This window comes from Squalius cephalus (assembly GCF_949319135.1).
Source record: "Squalius cephalus genome assembly, chromosome: 19".
Lineage (NCBI taxonomy): Eukaryota > Metazoa > Chordata > Actinopteri > Cypriniformes > Leuciscidae > Squalius > Squalius cephalus.
Genome location: NC_137140.1, coordinates 34097618 through 34118532, shown reverse-complemented (window position 1 = coordinate 34118532; position 20915 = coordinate 34097618). Strand labels below are relative to the sequence as shown.

General features: G+C 38.8%; 1 protein-coding gene across 1 annotated transcript; it reads left to right on the top strand.

Annotated features, from left to right (window-relative positions):
• The first annotated feature begins 6 nt into the window (after window positions 1–6).
• On the top strand, window positions 7–16064 carry LOC307146822 (alpha-tectorin-like). Its single transcript, XM_079851124.1, has 25 exons — window positions 7–259; window positions 336–434; window positions 1626–1768; window positions 2703–2981; window positions 3104–3199; window positions 3284–3437; window positions 3590–3843; window positions 3938–4084; window positions 4171–4750; window positions 4870–5453; window positions 6403–6967; window positions 7082–7686; window positions 7800–8355; window positions 8945–9150; window positions 9424–9633; window positions 10859–11047; window positions 11152–11441; window positions 12245–12516; window positions 12957–13076; window positions 13201–13385; window positions 13727–13887; window positions 14253–14498; window positions 14746–14908; window positions 15087–15189; window positions 15325–16064. The coding sequence occupies exons 1-25, from the start codon at window positions 28–30 to the stop codon at window positions 15432–15434; spliced, it is 6549 nt and encodes a 2182-aa protein (XP_079707250.1). The 5' UTR covers window positions 7–27; the 3' UTR covers window positions 15435–16064.
• The last annotated feature ends 4851 nt before the right edge of the window (window positions 16065–20915 follow it).

Genomic DNA, 20915 nt, shown 5'->3' with positions numbered 1-20915 from the left:
CTCTTCATTCAGGGTCAGAGCGTTCAGATGCCAGACACATGTGTTGATGAGTATAGTTGTGGCACTCATGCTCCACTGTGGCTGAACGGAGGACATCCAACAGTTGAGGATGGAGTGGTCACTCGAGATGTCTGTGGTCACTGGAGCAATAACTGCTGCTATTTCCAATCCAATCCCATTAAAGTCAAAGCCTGTCCAGGAGATTATTATGTCTATGAGTTTGTGAGCCCAACTGGCTGCAGTTTGGCATACTGTGCAGGTAAATATATTTACATGTGCCCTTCAATTATGTAAGTGATCATTGTTTTTTTGTATGTAATATTTATATATTTCAGATTCAAGCAACATAAACACTACCACTACTACTGTCACGCCAGAGACAACCACAGATGAAACTACAACAGCAGAAACTACAACCATGGACACTACAAGTGGTAATACAATGTATTATTTTTTAATCTGGAGGATTTTTATTTGGCATGAGAAAATCAGATCCATGGTATGTGTTTGTGATGCAAGTAAATATTATAAAATAATTTATAAAGCCGTATAGGCAAGTATATTATGAGCTATATTAAAGGGATTCAGCCATAGGCACAAGGCCACTGGAAATCACAGCCATGCTGATATATGGCCACAATGATATATAGGGCCCTATTTTAACGATCTGAAACGCAAGTGTCAAAGCGCAAGTAACTTTGTGGGCGGGTCTTGGCGCTGTTGCTATTTTCCCGGCGGGATAAATGACTCTTGCGCCAGGCGCAAATCTAAAATGGTTGGTCTGAAGTAGCTTCATTATTCATAGGTGTGGTTTGGGCGTAACGTGAAATAAACCAATCAGAGCGTCATCTCACATTCCCTTTAAGAGCAGGCGCGCTTGTTCTAAAGCGGATAACTATTATAACGGCGGATTTGCCAGACGCACACCAGGAGCGGTTCACAGCCGAGGAGAGCAACGCTCTCGTCAGGGACGTTGGGGATGGAGAAACCCACCCAAATTAACTTTGGTTAAAAAGGCGTATGATAATTTGGGTAAATGTGTAAGCTAGATGTATGCTTTTATAATAAATTGTATATCTATCTATCTATCTATCTATCTATCGTAATAATGTTTAATTTGCAAAAATGAAAACTGCTGCTTCTGTGTAGATGAGAGAATCAAAGTGTATGCGCATTGTGCACACGCTACATTGATAATGGCCAAGCATGCGCCCTTAAAATAGCATATGAATAACATGCGCAACGCGCCACTGACTTTAAACCATTTTTTCCTGGTTAGTGGCGCAACTGTTTTCTAAACCTGCAAAATAGCATGAAGGAACGTTTGCGCTGGAACACGCCTCCTTTTTTGCGCTGAACCGCCCAGGGAGCGCAAGTTAATTCCCTAGTTTAGCGATGTGCTTCTGTGGAGGAAAAAACGCGCTTTGCGCGGGTGCAAAATAGGAATGATACATGCGTCGGTGAACAAAGTCAATTGCGCTGGGTGCAAGATAGGGCCCATAATATGCATTTCATTATACTGAGAATACAAATATTATGATGGGGACACTAAGGTAAATTAAATTGAAATGATGCACATTTACAATGCTGTTTTTTTTTTTTTTTTTTTTTTTTTTTTTTTTCAGACAATGGCATCAATATTACGAGCCGATTTTATCAATTTGGAACTGGGGACTTAGTAAATGGACGCATTGATGATGGGAGTTCATCAGTTATATACCTTCAGCAGCCATTTATATTTTTTGGGCAAACATACAACCAAATTTATGTAAGTCAATCTGATATGAGGGGATATTGGATTATGAGTGTCTAAACCTATGTCTATAAACAGGGGTGCATGTGTGGTAAAAATAAACAATGCGCATCAGAAAATGTAAAAAGAAGTACTTTTGAGTACCAACATTTTTGGGGACAGGGACACTTTTACTAACTGGAGTAGGATTTTCTCTATCTGTGGTAAGATAGCAATCATTATGATAAGTGTTTTCATTAATTATTAGGGGTGCAACTTGTCAATCTATATTCAAACAATTTAAAAGTGGAAGAAGAGGAAAAAATCAGGACTTGCACTTGTTATCTGAGTGCACAGCCTCACACACCCGAAGCGAGTGCACGCAGAGAGAGAGAGAGAGAGAAAGAGAGAGAGAGAGAGAGAGAGACGCTTCAGACAGCGCTCAATTCGCATTATTTTGCGCTTGAACGGATACATAGACACAAATTAATGTCAAAATACCCATCTGGACAAGAATTCTCTCGATTATGTCATAAGTCGACTGTTGAGAAAGAAACTGGTTGTGTGTCAGAATATGCGGTCCATGATTTCAGTCTTAAAGTGACAGCAGCCTAATATTCCTGCTGTTGTCTGTGTCATTAATGTTAATAAAATAAAAACATCATCATCATCATCTACCATGTTCGAGAGAAAAGAAGATAGTGAGGAGAGCAGTCAGGAGGAAAGTGATGACAACAGCTTGTAGTATAAGTGTGCCGTGTAAAGTGTGAGTACAAAGCAGCATCTCCAGGTGCTCCCTTGAGAACCAGACCAATAAAGTTATGTGCACCCCTGTCTATAAACATCACACTTTTTGAGAAAAAGTAAATGGGAAAAATGACAATTCGCTGCGGTTTAAATTACTGTTACAAGAAATATAGCATATTTTTTAAGAAACCTGCACCTGATAATCAGTCCTTTTCTATTTCAGGTTAACAACAATGGACACTTGACTTTTGATGGGGCATGGTCCAGCTACTCTCCATACCAGTTCCCAGCTTATGGAGGGAAAGACCTCATTGCTCCATTCTGGACAGATATTGACAACCGTTGGAATGGTGTTATCTCATATCAACAGTACACCTCTGGCAGTGTCCTTACACAGGCGACCCAAGACATAAACCAATACTTCCCTGACTTGAGTTTCTCTGCTTCACGGGTCTTTGTTGCAACATGGGATAGAGTTGCATACTTCTCCAATTCAGGAACTGTAAGTAGAACAATTTGGTACCATGGAGACCGTCATGTGCCCATTTAAAAAAAAAAATTGGTATATCACATGTTTTCTTGCTTCACTAAAAAAAATATTGTTATTATTTGTCTTTTTTTAAGGAAACATCTTTCCAAGTGGTTTTGATTTCAAATGGCCATCTCTCATTTGTTGTAATGAACTACGGTGCAATCGCTCCAACTCAACAATATGTACAGGTAGGCCCAAGATGACATTGATATGATGTATTGAACTGTTTATGACTAAATAATCAGACATCTGAATGTCTTCCTTATCATTAGGCTGGTTATGACACCATCGACTCAAGTCACCATTTCTCAATTACTGGATCACTCCAGAATGACATCACAAGCCTACCATACAGCAGCAATGTCAATGTGCCAGGCAGATGGGTGTTCAGAACAGATCATGGAACACGTGGTTGTCAGTTTAATGGTAAAACTGCTTTTCTGATTGCATGAAATATTTGCTAATTTCTGGAAGACTATGAATGACAAATGCAATTATATCATGTTAGTGAGCCATAGGTGAAGCCTTCCAGTAATTACACACTTTTGGTGTTTATATCCATAAACTCTTTGTTATAGGTTTTCCAGTGCAGCTGGGAGACTCCTTCTGGAGTGATTCCACCTGTCAGCAGAGATGCACCTGTACCAGAGGAGGCATCCAGTGCAGCTTTGAGTCCTGTACTTATTCCCAAGCTTGTCGTCCAGCTGCTTTCCAATACTCTTGTCAGAACGTTCAGAGACAAACATGCACCATCTCGGGTGATCCTCACTACTACACCTTTGACAATCAGATATTTCACTTTCAAGGAACCTGCACATATGTTCTGTCGGAGGTTAGTAATTTTAGTAATGTTACTATGACTTTCTATTTATTGTAGAAGAGATTGTACAGTCATTTACTGATTTTGAATTTGAATTATTGTTTAGGCTTGTGGAAATGGTTTGCCGTACTATCGCATTGAGGGGAAAAACGAGCATCGGGGTAGTACACATGTGTCATGGACTCGGATGGTCAGAGTATTTGTGTATAATGAAGAAATTGAACTAGTCAAAGATCATTATTATGAGGCAAAGGTAATTATCACTGTATTGCTGTAATGTTGAGTTGAGTTCAGCTATCCATCCATCTTCCTAATTTCTTTTTTGTCAACATTGTCAAGGTTAATGGGACCTTTCTAGCAACACCATTCACCCTCCACAATGGATCCATCCAAGTCTATCAGTCAGGGTTTTCCTTGGCCATCAGCACAGATTTTGGTCTCCTAGTGACCTATGATGCATATAGCTATGTCACCATCTCTGTACCTTATGACTATCAGAATGCCACATGTGGTCTTTGTGGGAACTATAACCTACATCCTGAAGATGACTTCCGTTCAGTCTCTGGGGAGATCTTGAGCTCAGATGTTGACTTTGCAAACTCTTGGAGGGTAGAGGGGGACACAGATCCTGAATGCCATGATGTCAGGTGCACAGGTCTCGCTTGTGCGGTTTGTACCAGCAGTGAAATGAGCCTTTACAGTGACACAAATCACTGTGGAATCCTGGGAGATGTTTCGGGGCCTTTTACATCTTGCCATTCTGTGTTTTCACCACAGACCTACATAGAGAACTGTGTCTATGATCTTTGCTTAGGAGGAGGTTACCAGCCTATTCTGTGCCAGGCTCTCAATGTGTATTCTGCTCAATGCCAACAGCAGGGTGTACAACTTGGACAGTGGAGACAACCAGGCTTTTGTGGTAAGTGCCATCTTTATTATAAGTAAGTCTGGCAATCAGCTTAAAGTAACTGAAATATTTGTGCAAGGTAAAAGATCCAGAGTTTGATGCATATTTGTATTTCTGCCCTCCATTTACAGAAATCATATGCCCTGAGCACAGTCATTTTGAGTCCAATGGAACAAGCTGCCCTGCAACTTGCAGTAACCCAGCTGCCCCAATAAACTGTCCCTTGCCCAATCAGGAGAGCTGTATTTGTGATGATGGGTACATCCTCAGTGCTGGACAATGTGTGCCTGAAGTGAACTGTGGCTGCACATTTGAGGGCTTCTATTACTCTGAGGGACAGTCAGTAGTGCTGGACGAGGACTGTGGGAGACAATGTTTTTGCAGTAGCAGGTCAATGGTCTGCTATCAGCACCAGTGTGGTCCAGCAGAGGTGTGTGGACTCCATAATGGTGTGAGGGGCTGCCAACCCATCAGTTACGCTACCTGTTCAGTTGAAGGCCTGGGTTCATACCATACATTTGATGGACAAACTTTTAGATACCCAGGAGCTTGTGGACTGATCCTTGCAAGAGTGATGGGGCCATCCCAACTGCCATACTTTGTTTTGACAGTGGAGAAAGTACCCAGAGGCCTTCAAGACTTTTCCAGGTTCCTGAATTTTGAGGCAGGAGGAACTCATGTTTCCATTGAATTGGGAGAAGGTAGCAATGTACAGGTTAGCTAAAAAACAATTTTCTCTTTTCATGTATTAAAGGGATAGTTCACTTTGAAATTAAATTTTGGTATGTTTTAGCTTACCTCAAGGGCATCCAAGATGTAGGTGTCTTTTTTTCCGCAGTAGTTTCAATTTTGATATTTTTAGGTCAAACCGTTCTTGTCTGTCAGTCATATAATGCAGGTCTATGGTCACTGTCTCAAAGAGTCCAAATTAAAACAATTCCCCGACGTCCAAGTTAAACAATTCCCCATCGTAAGTACACATTGATGGCCTAAGACACGAAACGAGCGGTTTGTGTAAGAAAACGAACAGTATTTATATCGTTTTTACCTCTTATAACACAGCCGCGTCCAAATCTGAGGGCGCGGGCGGGTATAGATATATACACTAGACGTCGCCTTGGCTACTGCAGTTCATTGGAACGAAATCGTAGCCAAGCGACATCTAGTGTTTTAATTTGGACTCTGTGCATGCTCTTTGAGGGGGTGACCATAGACCTGCATTATATGACTGACAGACAAGAACGGTTTGACCTAAAAATATCAAAATTGAAACTACTGCGGAAAAAAAGACACCTACATCTTGGATGCCCTTAAGGTAAGCTAAAACATACCAAAATTTAATTTCAAAGTGAACTATCCCTTTAAGAACAGTCTCAAGAACTCTCAAGAATATGCTAGATCAATTGGTAACACTACAATAAGTTTCCATTTATTAACATTAGTTAATTCATTAGTTAACATGAACTAACAATGAAAAATACTTCTAAAGCATTTATGAATCTTAGTTGATGTTAATTTCAACATTTACTAAAATGATTAAAATATAAAGTTTTATCTGTTAGTATTATTTAATTCACCAGAGCTAACAAACTAAAATGAACAGTAAAAAAAAAGAACTTTATTGTAAAGTGTTACCTATCAATTTACTTGTATACTCTCCTCAGGTGGATGGACAGATGGTTGGCCTTCCCATCAGTGTTGGTTCCAGTCAGATCCACATCTATCACAGTAGTGTGAGGGGTTTCGTGTTGGAGACAAACTTTGGAGTGACCGTTAGAGCTGACTGGCCGCACATTGTCCGAATCACGGCTCCAACCACTTACAATGGTACACTTGGAGGTCTGTGTGGGAACTTGAATGGAAACACTGATGATGAATTCTACAGCCCAGATGGGGTCCTGCTCGATGACTCCCAGCTATTTGCCGATAGTTGGCGTGACGGATCCCTGTCAGCCCACTGTGAGGACCCAGCTGACATTTGGGAACCAGGACTTTATCAGAACAGAAGTGAGTTCAGTGAGCTCTGCAGCATCATGGCAATGAACGATGGACCATTTGCTGAGTGCAGCAGAACACTAGACCCTTGGCAGCGGATTGAAGACTGCATTCAGATGCTGGAGCAGACGGAGGGTGCCAGGGAGGCTCTATGTGAAGCCCTGCGAGGGTACACACTTCACTGCCAACACAATGGCATTGCAGTTGGAGAGTGGAGGAGTGTTACCCACTGTGGTTAGTATCTTATAAAGTTATAAAGATAAAGTGAAAGAATAAAAAGTATACATCTTCTTCAAAATTCTGATCATTCATTGCCTTTTCCATCCCATTTTGTTTTAATTATCCCAGATCCCAACTGTCCAGCAAATACCCATTTTGAACTGTGTGGCACATCCTGTCCTGCGTCCTGCCCTAGCCTCTCATTTCCCTTCCAGTGCGCTCTGCCATGCCAGGGGGGATGCCAGTGCAATAATGGACTAGTGCTGGATGGAGATCGCTGTGTTCCCCCCACTGGTTGCGGCTGCCACTATCATGGCCGCTATCGGCAGCCTGGAGAACAGTTCTGGCATGGTGAAGAGTGCCAGTTCCTGTGTGTCTGTGATGGAATCACTGGTAATGTCCGTTGTACACCATCATCTTGCAGTTACCAAGAAATCTGCAGTGTGGTGGAGGGGGAGTATGGCTGCCATCCTCATCCACATGGTAGCTGTTATGCTTCTGGAGATCCCCATTATATCTCCTTTGATAGAACCTACTTTGACTTTCAAGGCACATGCCGATATGTGCTGGCCACAGTATGTAATGATACTCGTGGACTACCATACTTCCAAGTGGAAGCAAGAAATGAAGCATGGAATGGATGGCCTGTGTCAATAACTGTTGAAGTTTTTGTTAATGTCTCTGGGCATCTTGTTCACATGTCACAGGACATGAATGGTTATTCTGCTGTTAAGGTAAGCAAGTCCCACTTACAGTATTTTGCCATTGATTATACGTGAAAAACTTTATTGTTGTAAATATTGATAAGAATGTTTGTATTAACAAGCTCAACTTTTTCTTCAATTAGGTTGATGAAGAGATCAGAAACCTCCCTGTTTATCTTGACTCTGGTCGAGTGTCTGTCTACTCCACAGGACAGTTTGTCTATGTCTCAACTGACTTTGGTTTAAGTGTCATTTATGGTGGTTCCTGGGAGGTCAACATTGTTGTGCCAGCAGACTACAGTGGAATTATGTGTGGCATCTGTGGTAACTTTAATGGCCATCCGGAGGATGACTTCCTCACTCCTTCAGGTGCTCTGGCACCTTCAGTAGACCAGTTTGGGGCAGAATGGATGGTTGAAGATGACATGTCATGCAATCATGGCTGTGGGGACCATTGTCCTTTGTGCCAAGATGAGAGCACAACTCAAGCCTTGTGTGGAATCATCAGAGACAGCCAGGGTCCCTTTAGCTTCTGCCATGGATCTGTAGATCCGCAGGCCTATTTTGATAACTGTGTGTTTGATGTGTGCATCTCTGGGAACAGTAATGAAGTTTTGTGTCGCTCTGTCCAGTCATATGTGAGTGCTTGTCAGTCTGTCAATGCCATGGTCTACCCCTGGAGAGAACTTGCATTGTGTGGTAAGTGACTGGAGATGTGGCTGAGATACAGTGTGTAAAAAGACCAGTGCAATTAGGGGCCGTTCACATATCGCGTCTAAGAAACCATGGAAACCACGGTTGCACCGTTTTCTCCTCCTTTCCAAAGCGCTTGTGCTCCCGTGGTGTCTGTCGTTGCTATGAAACCATGAACTGCGCTCTCCACAATGACCAGGAAGTTTAGTAATGGATTTCCACCACTGAAAAACGCTGTAGCTCTGCTACAAGATTTATTTACGGAGAAGAGAAAAAAACCTGTAGTGTTTGGGTGCACTCCATCCTTCAAAAACGTAAAAAACATGGAGAAAATTCATACATTTGAAATAACGAATTTGAGCGCGCAAAGGACGCTATATGTGAATGGCCCCTTAAACTACATTTTAATTTAATGTCCTAATGTTAGTTTAACTGCTTCTATTGTTCTCATTTGTAAGTTGCTTTGGATTAAAGCGTCTGCTAAATTAATTTATGAAACAAATATGTTTTCATTTCATCTCAAATATTTAATGCTGTGCATATATATTAATAGCATTTATGTTTCATGTACATATATTTTCTGTTACATTGCCAGTCATGGACTGCTCATCAAACATCCCAAACAGTCATTATGAGGTGTGTGGAACAGACTGTGGCCACACGTGCGCCAGCAGCATCGATGCTAGTTGTGAACACACATGCTCAGAAGGTTGTTTCTGTGATGAGGGATTTGTGAGGAGTGGAGGACTCTGTGTACCAGTGGAACAATGTGGCTGCTTGTATGATGGATTCTACTATCATGTGAGGATTAAAATATAATGTTTACATGTTGAGCCTTATTATATAGAGCATTGGGTAAGGGGAAGCATAGCCTTAGTGTATTATGGTTCCATAAATCATCTTAAACACTTAAAACCATTCTGGTGATGCCATGGTACAAAGATTGTATAGTCATCATACATGGTACTCCTAAAAACTACATGGCTATATCATGATTTTTTTTTTGTATGTAAAAATACTCACTGATGTTATGTCATGGAAATGTAAAGTTTTTTGTCATTGTTGATTTTGTAGATTGATGAACAGTTCTGGGATTCAACATGCTCCCAACGCTGTCAGTGTTTTGCTCCAAATGATCTACGCTGCACTGCATCTTTCTGCCCAGCGGCCATGGAGTGTGCGGTCAGAAATGGACGTCGTGACTGCTTCAGTCCAATGTCCACATGCACAGTCTGGGGCGATCCCCACTACATCACCTTTGATGGGGCTGTGGCCCACTTTCAGGTATAAACTGCTAAACTGTTACAGTATGTGTAGATAAACATGCACAAATCAGAATGAATTCCACAATTCTTTTTAATAATCCAGGGGAATACACTGGAGAAAACCAACAAGGCAAGTACACAATAACATTAACATGACTGGACAAAGAACTGGCCTCACGCTTCAAGATTTTAAGCCCGATTTTGGGGCCTGATCTGCATTCAGCCACGATCTGGCTTGTCGAGGCTTGTCGCAACCGACTTTTTGTCCAAAAAAATCATTAATTGTGTTGTCATTACGAAAATTTTACTGCTCCCGATCGAGTCTGAGCCTCTCCAATCCCAAATTGTTAATATATATTTTTTTATATTTATGACTCTTGATCGGGCTGCCTCCGACGGGATAACCGCAATATAATTTCAACCAGATGTTATGTGTTTTTATAGCTGAAACATGGCACACAAACATGTCACGAAAGCTTGCGCTGCTGAATGTATAAGCCGCATCTTTAGTGTCTTCTCAGCCAAGATTTCACCCCTATTCTTTCTCCTTTTATGGTTTTCGCTGTAAAATATAACACATTCCAGAAGAGCCAGCTGACGACGTTGATTGTCCTCCATATTTGTTTTTCTTTTAAAGTCACATTTGATCACGCGGTTTTCTGTGAGATCTCATATATGTGTAATTGCCACTGTGATGTGAAAATGTTGCTACAATCGGCAGGTGTGTTGTCCCGCGGTCTAGCCAAATCGTCTAGTGTGTGCATTGAGAGGATTATAATGTTTTTTTTGTTTTTTTTTTAAATCAATCTCCTTTTCTTTTAAAATAATTTAAGATTTGAAAATTCTTGTGTGTCCCAGGCCATCACAGTGAAGTAATCAACAGAAACTGAAACTAAGTATGGAAACAAACTAGCAGACAGAAATCAGGCAAACGGGAATGTGGCAATCAATGAAAATGAACCCAAAACAAAACAGAACTAGACCATAACATAAAGTCTGCTGTTTTTTTTTATTTTTATTTATTTATTTTTTTTTATGCACCTTACCTTAACTTTTGTTTTGTATCTGACTAATGAGGGACAGCTGAGTAAACAGTCAAGTTTAGAATATGTTAACAAGTTTGACTGCTAACGTATTTCATAAATACGTGAAGATTCTTTGATTAATGAATGTATGCCATGACTTATTTCTGTGTTGGAAGTGAAAGTAATAATGGAGACTGTGTATTGTGTTAATCCTACCAGGGCACGTGTTCGTATGAGATTGCCCAGACCTGTGGTAATGTTACGGACAGTGATCTGCAGTTCCGTGTGGTGGCCACCAACAGGCACCGGGGGAACATGGTGGTGTCATTTGTGTCTGCAGTGGATGTTTGGTTGTCTCAGCATGGACAGCATATGAACATCAGTATTGGGCAGAACAGGAGAGTTAAAGTAAGTTGCACTTGAAATGATATAAATTTGGTATACACTTCAATGTAAATTTTCTCTCAATTTCTCTCGTTTTTTTATGTTGAAATTTTCTGATTCTCCTCCAGGTTGATGGAAATGCTATTGACACACCAGCTTATCAAATCAATGATCTTGTAGAGGTACACGAGGATCAGGGATTTGTAATTCTAAATGCATTCAATGAATTCATTGTCCATTTTGATGGACATAGCAGCCTTCTAGTCAGAGTGAGTGAAAGATTCTCTGGATCTCTGTGTGGAATGTGTGGGAATTTCAATGGTAATCCTGCAGATGACAAAGTGCTGCCCAGTGGAGAACTCGCTTCTGATGACATTTCCTTTGGCCACAGCTGGAAATCAGACACCAGCATTCCAGGGTAAGAACCGCAAGACTTTACATTTGTGACAAAAATGTGTCTCAGGTTTGTTTTGATAGAGTGGTGGACAGGGGAAATGGCAAGGCACTGTCAAGGCAAGACCATGGGTTTGATTCCCAGAGAATACATGAACTGATAAAATGTATTGAAAGCAATACACTCACTTTGTATAAAAGAGTCTGGCAAATGCAGAAAAGTAAATGGAGTGACAGAATGAAACACTGCATAAATGCATTAAATGGTTTATTATTGACTGGCTCATGTTCCGGCTGGGTTTTGCATGCTTTCCTTGTGTCAGGGTGGGTTTCCAAGTCTGAGTGTCCCAACCACTAAGGTTACACAAGCTACTGCAGTCTCAGTGCTGCTCAGGGTTGCAAAAGTTAAGGACTTTTAAAGGGTTATGTATCCGGTGTAAAAGCTGTGCCGAATAACTCTGTGGATGACTCCACTCTGCCAACCCTTGAGTGGGAGAAACCAAAATAGAGAGAGAGAGAGAGAGAGAGAGAGAGAGAGAGAGAGAGAGAGAGAGAGAGAGAGAGAGAGAGAGAGATTGGCTTCCAAATGTTGATTTCATGCTAATGTTCAATATGTTTTACTTTTGTTTGCTTTTAGTATTTTGTTGAGTCACCACTCAATGTCCAATGTAATGCCTCTACTGAAAGGTCTTGCTTCATAACAAGTGGAGAAGCACTGCTTTAGTTTAAAATTTTTATGAATAGGAAATTATGTTTGTTGTTCACCTGTAAACCCTTTCTTTATCCAAATGATGAGCAACTGACGTGAAGTTTCCTTGTATTCTTCAGCTGTGGTGCCAGAGACCAGACCGGTAATGTTGATGAGTGTCCATCCAGGCAGAGGTATTCTGATCTCTGTAGTATTATCACCAACACCACTGGCCCCTTCCAGAACTGCCATCTTCATGTTGACCCAGCACCTTACTTCTACTCTTGTGTGTATGATCTGTGTCTCTACACACGTGCAAATGGCATGCTATGTTCAGCTGTTGAGGCCTATGAGACAGCTTGTGCCATCTTGGAGACACAGATCCTAGAATGGCGCTCGGGTCTTCGGTGCGGTAAGTAAATTATTTTGTCACCAGTGTTACTAAAAATGTAGGCAGCTGAACTAAACTAAGAGCTAACCTTTTGAGAAAGAGGCAATTACGCAGACTTAGATTGGGTTAAAAGTATTCGTTGCTACACATTTCACATGTGGAGAACTTTGAGGACATTTATATGGAAATCTTAATGGGAAAGTAACAACCCCCCAGCAATATAATTCTTATGGCCAGGTGGATGGAAAATGGATGTGAAAAACCCTGACTATCACTATCTTTTTGGATCTCAATGGGAAAATGATTAAAAATAAAATGACTCATTTAATTCACTAGAGAAAAATACCTTGAGGAATACAGAGCAATAATCATTCAGGGGACCAGAATATTAAGTTCTGATTCTGTTAACATGACTCAGTGTCTTTGTGTTGTATTTAATCTATCTGTGCTTTTCCTCTTAGATGTGAGAGATCGCTGTTCTAAACTCAACTGTACTGAGCATGAATGGTGTGGAAAGAAAAATGGTGTTTATGGCTGTTTATGTAACGATGACCAACCCAGACCACAACCGGACTCTTTTGGTTCGTATCATAAACAAATAAAAAAATAAAAACAAAAAAAACAGTCATTTGTTACCTTTTTTCTTCTTTTTTTTTTTTTTTATAATTCTGACAATCTTTTGCCTTTTTTTTTTTTTTAACTCAGAGTTCTCAGAAACCTGTGAAAGCAGCTCTGGCTCCATGTCTGTGTCTCGCTGTCAGCTCTTTGAGGCTGGTTTTCCAGCTGATGTCTTACACCTCAATGATCCCAGCTGCAAAGGAACGGTCCGGAATGGCAGAGTGGAATTCCATTTTGATGATGATGAACACATCTGTGGTACAAATCTTGTGGTAGGTTTAACTATGTATAATCTATTCAGTACACAATCAAAATATTTGTAGTGCCTGATATAACCAGATTAGTTTGTCCTCTTGGGGAATCTCTATGAGACTTTGAGAAGTCTGTAGGGAGGTCTGTAAGGATACTGAAATAATCACTCTGTAACAACCAAAGGAAGGGCCCAAACAGACCTCCCTAAAGACTTCTTATTTTACTTTACTGATGAAACATTTTAGCTTTATATATATATATATATATATATATATATATATATATATATATATATATATATATATAAATACTTTGAATTCAGTTTAAACTAAATTCCAAATGTTTTCTTTGTTGTCCACAGGCTAACGGCACCCACTTCATCTATAATAACTTTATTCTGGGGACACCGAGGTCAGAAGGTCTCATCATCAGCAGAGAGAAAATCCTGAAGCTTTCTTTCAGCTGTGTTTATCCTCAATCACAAACACTTTCCATGAATGTGGAAATCAACCCACTGGAGAGGTGCGAGTGAAACAGCACTATTTTTTTTAAAAAGGAGTAGTTCACCAAAAACAGAAATTTTGTTTGTTAATATTTGTTCCAAGGAACACACACATTTTTCTGGTCATATCTTTCAATGCAGTTAATCCCCATGGGGAATTTCAAGCTTAAGAAAGGTAAAAAAACAAAACAAAAAAAAAGGTCCATATAACTCCTGAACTATATTCCAAATCTTTTTAGGTGAACTAATCCTTTTAGCAGAAAAATAAATGTATTTAAAAAGTAAATATATGGTTATATTCTCGAAACCAAGAATATCTATTTTAAACATAATTTTATCCATAAACATAATAGTTTTAACACAGATCTATCCATTATTTCGACAGCATTGTGCACAAGACTCTTCCCGCTGGTGAAGGCAGATATCAGGTCCGGATGATTCCATATCAGGATGATGAGTTTACCCGGCCCTTCACTGGTAGTGTGGATGCAGAGCTCAACCAGGAGATGCATGTGGAAGTTCGTGTTGAGGGGGTCGACAGCCGCCAGTTTGCCCTGGTGATGGACACGTGTTGGGCTACACCTGTGAATGATCCTGATTACAGCCTCCGCTGGGATCTCATCCTTTCAGAGTAAAGCAGAGATTTTTAAAAAATTATTTTAAGCTTAGCCTTTACTCATTGTAACATTTTTACTGAATAAATAATAATCATATCACCTCTAGGATTACATTACATGTTACATGTCTTTCAGTTTTTCAGGACTAAAGGAAAATATTACATTTTTGAACATGGAATGCAAACATGTGATGATTTAAAGGAGATCACTCTGTAATGACTGTTTCAAAAAGGAATAATTTGTCATTATTGATATTCTCAGGTGTCCCAATCCACATGACGACACAGTGGATCTGCTGCAGAACGGTGTCTCGACATCCAGCCGTTTCTCCTTCAGGATGTTTATCTTCACTGCAAACTCCACTAAGCTTTACCTGCACTGTGCTGTTCACCTTTGCCTTCTGTCAAGCAATCGCTGCTCAACTGTGAGTTTAGTGTGCACTAATCGTGTGTCAGATTGTTCTGGTTCCTTCAGAAGACTGAAAATCTGTTTTTAGCATTATATCGCCATTTAGAGTGAAGTAGTCTGTGCGTATGCAGTAAGACACTGTTGAAGACTGTAAAAATCTCATCACATTCTGGTTATCCATTTTTAATCTTTAGAACTGTTCTTCTGGACACCAGCGGAGAGAGAGCAGGTCTCTCGACTTCCATGACAGTGCTTCCATATCCCTGGGTCCTCTGGTTTGGTCTGAACGGAGCTCAGGTAAACATTACATTTAATAACCTTAATGCTTAATTTTCTTTTTTTACTTATGTCAATTTTCTGTAAGATTTAATCCATATTTATTTATTTTTTGCAACTTTACCATGCACTGAACCATTTCTTGTCCCCCTTCAGACATACCGATCCCAGAAAAAGTGCAAGTGTCCAGGGCACCAGGCCTCTGTGGTTCCTTGATCATTTTGATGGTTTCACTCCTTAGTGCCTACACTTTGTTGTATGTTTAGACATACAATTACCTTTGAATTCTTTGATTTTACATTTCAAAAAATGTTGTTTGTCATATCTGATTTGTACACTGTACATTGGATTAGGAACAAATGACATTGAACTTATAAATTGTTCTGCTTTGACTTGCATTTGCACCTAATAATAATGAGGACCCTTAAGTTTATGATGATATCTTTCTCTGTCTAGTATGGTAAAATAAGAATTAATTTGATTGCTTCTTTCTTTATTTTCAATTGTACTTAAAATACTTAAAATATATTTTAAATACTCTATATATTTACTGCGATAAATGCTTTAAGCTAATAACTGTATTATGAGGGGAAAAAATGCTTCCTTCCTAAATACATTTTTTTTTTTTTTAAATCCTCATCCAGACTGTGATTATGTAAAACTGTCCGGTCCTTGTGTAATTTTATGATAGTATTAGGCCGCCTTGTTTTTCTGAAGGGTGTCCTGACCTTCGACTGCTTCTAAGGACATGGATTTAAAGGTCTAATATTTAAAAAAAATTATTAACATGATCATATCTCTGTGTGTGTTTTTCTTAAAATATAGGAAAATACATGTAGCCTGCATACTTAAAATTAAGTTAGAACAGTAAATAAACACAAACCGGAGAAAACTAGGACTTGTGCTTTTGTTACTTTTGATAGGAAACAAAGTCTCGGCTTACAAATTCAAACAACTTGCCAAAAAAACAACAACTTAATATAGGATTTTTTCCTAAATGCACTATATTAGGTCTACATAGCATTTACTTAACCTGTACTTCACTTAAAGGTGCACTGTGGTGATGTCGTGAATTGAAACCAACAGAAGTTACGGTGGAGACAGGAAAAGATGAAGCCAGAGAGTAGCCAGTTAAGCAATGATGTTTCTTTACAAAGATTAAAGGGATACTTCACCTCTGGGAAGATGAATGTGTATTTAAAATATGTCATTTAAGTAGAAGAAATGTGAAGAAATTTTTGAATTTGGAGCTTTCTAGACTGAGAAAAGCCAGAAAATGTATTTTTGGCTTATGTGGATGAAAGACAACAACTCCCAGAATGCACTTGCTTCGCTGTCTCAGGAGGCCACGCCTACCGGTAAGAGTGCGCAGTTTAAAACAACAAAGCTAGCCTACGTGATGAGTTTGCGAGGGATTTAGAGATCGTCCAAAATGTCCGGGATTCGGCTTTTGCGTTCTACAGTCGCCATTCATTCATCATGTTTACTGTGGCGAGCAGGACGAGGCTGACGGCCACGGGAGAACAGCGCAAGGCCGGTGGCGTCATTACTGAGACGCGCCGGGTCTCCCATCTCTCACGGAGGAGCGGGAATTTTTCTTAGCAATGGTAAAACGCACATCAACCGATCACTTGTTTAACGTTCATGTAAACGCTACATTCAAATTCACCAATCGGAATGAATTCAGTTAGATTGAAACAAAAGGTGTGCATGTAAACAATGGCGACCGCAGAAAGCAAAAGCTGAATCCCGGACATTTTGAACGATCTCGCCTGCCGGACAAGTCCGGGAAAAGGAGGATGGTTACTTACTCAGCTTTCTCATACTATTAAGCTTTCTCCACAGAACAAGAGCCTGCTAGCTTAGCTTCCAAAGAAAGACGGCTAACACTGTGTACATTCTGTGAGTGAGATCCCACCTCCTATGGGCGGGCTGAAAACATGCGGAACAACGCCATCTACTGGCTGTAGTCTTTAGCCTCTGGCCAGAAAATCCTCAGATGACGCAAAATGACGATTTTTGCGTCATCGGAGGATTTTTTCCAGACAAAAAATACATAAATCTCTTGTCTCAGGGGGATATGAGGGTGGAAAGCATGGTAATTCGAAAATACTACAGGTTTTCTACTAATACAAAGCTTAATGCTAAATCCTGAAGTAACCCTTTAATTAAGAAATTACGTTCACTTAATTATTCAGTAAAACAATATGTTATTGCTACTCGTTCATCATTGTGTCAGTGTTTTATTTGCTGACTTTAACTAGCTTCTTTGCACGAAGAACAACATAGAAATGAAAGTGTCCGTTACGGGCTACTGGCTAATGTCAGCTCAAAATGGCTATTTAAATATAAGGGGACCCTTATGTGTGTATGTAGATAGAAATTGCTCATTCTAAGGTAATAAAAACATAACGGTTCATTATGGTCTTTATACACCACTGAAAACATAGTAATGTATATGAAATTGCATTTCTGTCAACAGATCCTCCTAAATATTACACAATGCACCTTTAAAGGCACTGTGGAATTAAATATTAAATATGCAAGGTTATTGCATTGCATATAGTCAGGCATGCTGATTTAGTATAGGCCATACATGCTGATTTAGTATAGGCCATACATGCTGATTTAGCATGCCTGACTAGCAAGTTCACATTCAGGCAGTCCTCTGACACTGTCCTCGATTGAGAGCGTAATATTAATAACTGTTATTATTATTATTATTATTAATACCATATTGTGAACGTGTTTCTATTACTAAATATGTTTGGATTTGACAACAAAATATTACAGATCAAATACTTAGAAGATTTCTACATTTGATCATAAACAATGAGCAGTATGTCAGTATATTCAATTACCATATTGTGTGATTCAGATTGCAAATTCCTATCAAACATGTAAAATACATGATAAATATATGAGCTATTGTATGATAAAGTAGAAAGAAAGATAAAGTATGACCTGCATGTGTAGTTTTAACCTATAAAAGGTATTGATTGTGTTCCAGTTGGTCTCTAAGGGTTAACATGCTGAACATGTGAAAGACTCCTTGGCCTGTATGTCATGTTGTAGTCAGGCCCAAGAGCATTAAGAAAAGCCATATCTTTAACACAGATATACAATGTATTATATCTCTACAGTATATAAAATATGAAAATATTCCAGGTTACAACATATTAAAAGCATAAATGCATTAACACTAAATATGAGGTCAAAGCAAACAGGTTTCCAGAAAAGCAACAACTTTTGCGCATATATAACTTAGTTTACTTTAAATAGGTTTAACATTAGAATGTCTTCTTTCTGTCTCCATACGTTTCCTCATTAATGTTTTGCTGGGTTAAGTCCTTTAAATTGGAATAAATAAATAAATTACTGAACAAATAAAGAACAGAAACAAATAAAAATAAATATTTTAGAGTATACTGCAAATGTGCTTGACAATATAAATATTGCATTATATTACAAGGATCTTAGTTATTATATATATATATATATATTAAATATGTAAATATGTTCAATAATATTTTAAAGTTAAAGTTTATTAGAACTGAACATATCTACACAAACGTCATAGCTTTGTCCTTAATTCATCCAGGCTATAAAGCTCTTAATTCTCCTTTGTAGTTTCCCTAATGAAAAGTTGCCATAGTTACTGCTTAGAATCCAGAGTTTACATGTAAGTTCAAGACACAGCTAAAAACCAGGCTCTGCATTACCATGGTTTTATGGTTTCTATAGCAACAACAACAATATTAATAATAAACTATGGTATTTGTAATGAAAAAAATCTTAAACACTATAAAACAACCTCTATAAAAGTGACTTGTTTGCCCTAATATTACCCAATATTTAATGTAAAACTAATAATGTTAAAGGTGCTGTATGTAGGTTCCAGCGGCCTCTAGCGGTGATGTTTCAGATTGCAACAAGAGCGCTCGTGCGCGTGCTCGAACTCAAGAGTGCGCACTCACTCCCGGCCACACTGAGACTTTCAACACAACGGAGAAAGCATCACACAACATGCTGGAAACTATGGAAGCTTGTTTCCGCCACAAAATAAAAAAATAAAAAGATAATTGCGACTTTTTATCTCACAATTGCGAGTTTACATCTCGCAATTCTGACTTTATTTCTCAGAATTGCGAGATATAAAGTCAGAATTGCGTGAAATAAAGTCAGAATTCTGAGATATAAAGTCAGAATTCTGAGATATAAAGTCAGAATTGCGTGTTATAAAGTCAGAATTCTGACTTTTTTTCTCGCAATTCTGACTTTATATCACGCAATTCTGACTTTATATCTCAGAATTCTGACTTTGTATCACGCAATTCTGACTTTATAACACATAATTGCGAGTTTATATCTCGCAATTCTGACATCTTTTCTCAGAATTGTGAGATATAAAGTCCAATTCTAAGGGGAAAAAAAAAGACGGACTTTTTTTTTTTTTTTTACCTTAGAATAGTTTATATCTCACAATTCTGACTTTATAACACGCAATTGCGACTTTATATCATGCAATTCTGACTTTATATCTCGCAATTGCGTGATATAAAGTCAGAATTCTGAGATATAAAGTCAGAATTCTGAGATATAAAGTCAGAATTGCGTGAAATAAAGTCAGAATTCTGAGATATAAAGTCAGAATTGCGTGATATAAAGTCAGAATTGCGAGAAAAAAAGTCAGAATTCTGACTTTATAACACGCAATTGCGACTTTATATCTCGCAATTCTGACTTTATATCTCAGAATTCTGACTTTATATCTCAGAATTCTGACTTTATATCTCAGAATTCTGACTTTATTTCACGCAATTCTGACTTTATATCTCGCAATTCTGAGAAATAAAGTCAGAATTGCGAGATGTAAACTCGCAATTGTGAGATAAAAAGTCGCAATTATCTTTTTATTTTTTTATTTTGTGGTGGAAACAAGCTTCCATAGGAAACTCATGTAAACTCCCACTGCAAAGTTACAATAATAGGCTACTTTTATCAGCTTGACGTAGAACTAATGCTCTATGCTCGTAGTACCATGATAACGTTACATTGACTGAATTTTGCCGACATGTGGTGTTATCTAGCATAAGGCATTTCACTAACTATTCGTGTATCTTTCACAATCAGCAATGTCAACATAGGTCAATGAATGATAACGAAAACGGTTAGTCAACTAGACTGAACAATTTCAGTGTAACAATAAGACAGTATGAAGTAATATTACTGTACTGAACGTGTCTGGAAATGTGTATTATAAACAATATGATAGTAGTGGGATGAGTTGTATTCATTTCATGTCTCATGTATGTTGTAGTTTACCTTGCTATTTCATTACAGTTTACTATTATTTATTTCATTTCACTATCTGTCATGTTCTGGCGTGCAAGTGTGTGCATGAATATCTATCGGTATAACGACAATAAATCTAACCCAACGTTACGAAACTGTTTAATTTGTACCAAGTCATAATTTCTTGCAGAACCAACACTTAGCTGGTGATGTAATGTGGAAAGCCATAACGTTACAACTGTAGTATTTCACATCAGATAACGTTAGCAACTGGTCGGCGTTAGCTGGCGAACTAATGATATCTAACTTGAGCCAACTAAAGCACAAAATCACAATATATTTTACATGCTTTGAAGTAATGTTAGCTTACCTGTCCAAAAGGATGAAAGCCAACTCAGGGTCTGTTTTTATACCTAAAACAAAGCGGAGGTCTCTCCATAATTCAAACGCTC

Coding starts and splice junctions, on each gene's coding strand:
- LOC307146822 (XM_079851124.1), top strand. CDS start 28: ATGCCAGACACATGTGTTGATGAGTATAGTTGTGGCACTCATGCTCCA. Junction 260..335: donor CAGTTTGGCATACTGTGCAG/GTAAATATATTT, acceptor TATATATTTCAG/ATTCAAGCAACATAAACACT. Junction 13,386..13,726: donor TCTGTGGTACAAATCTTGTG/GTAGGTTTAACT, acceptor TGTTGTCCACAG/GCTAACGGCACCCACTTCAT.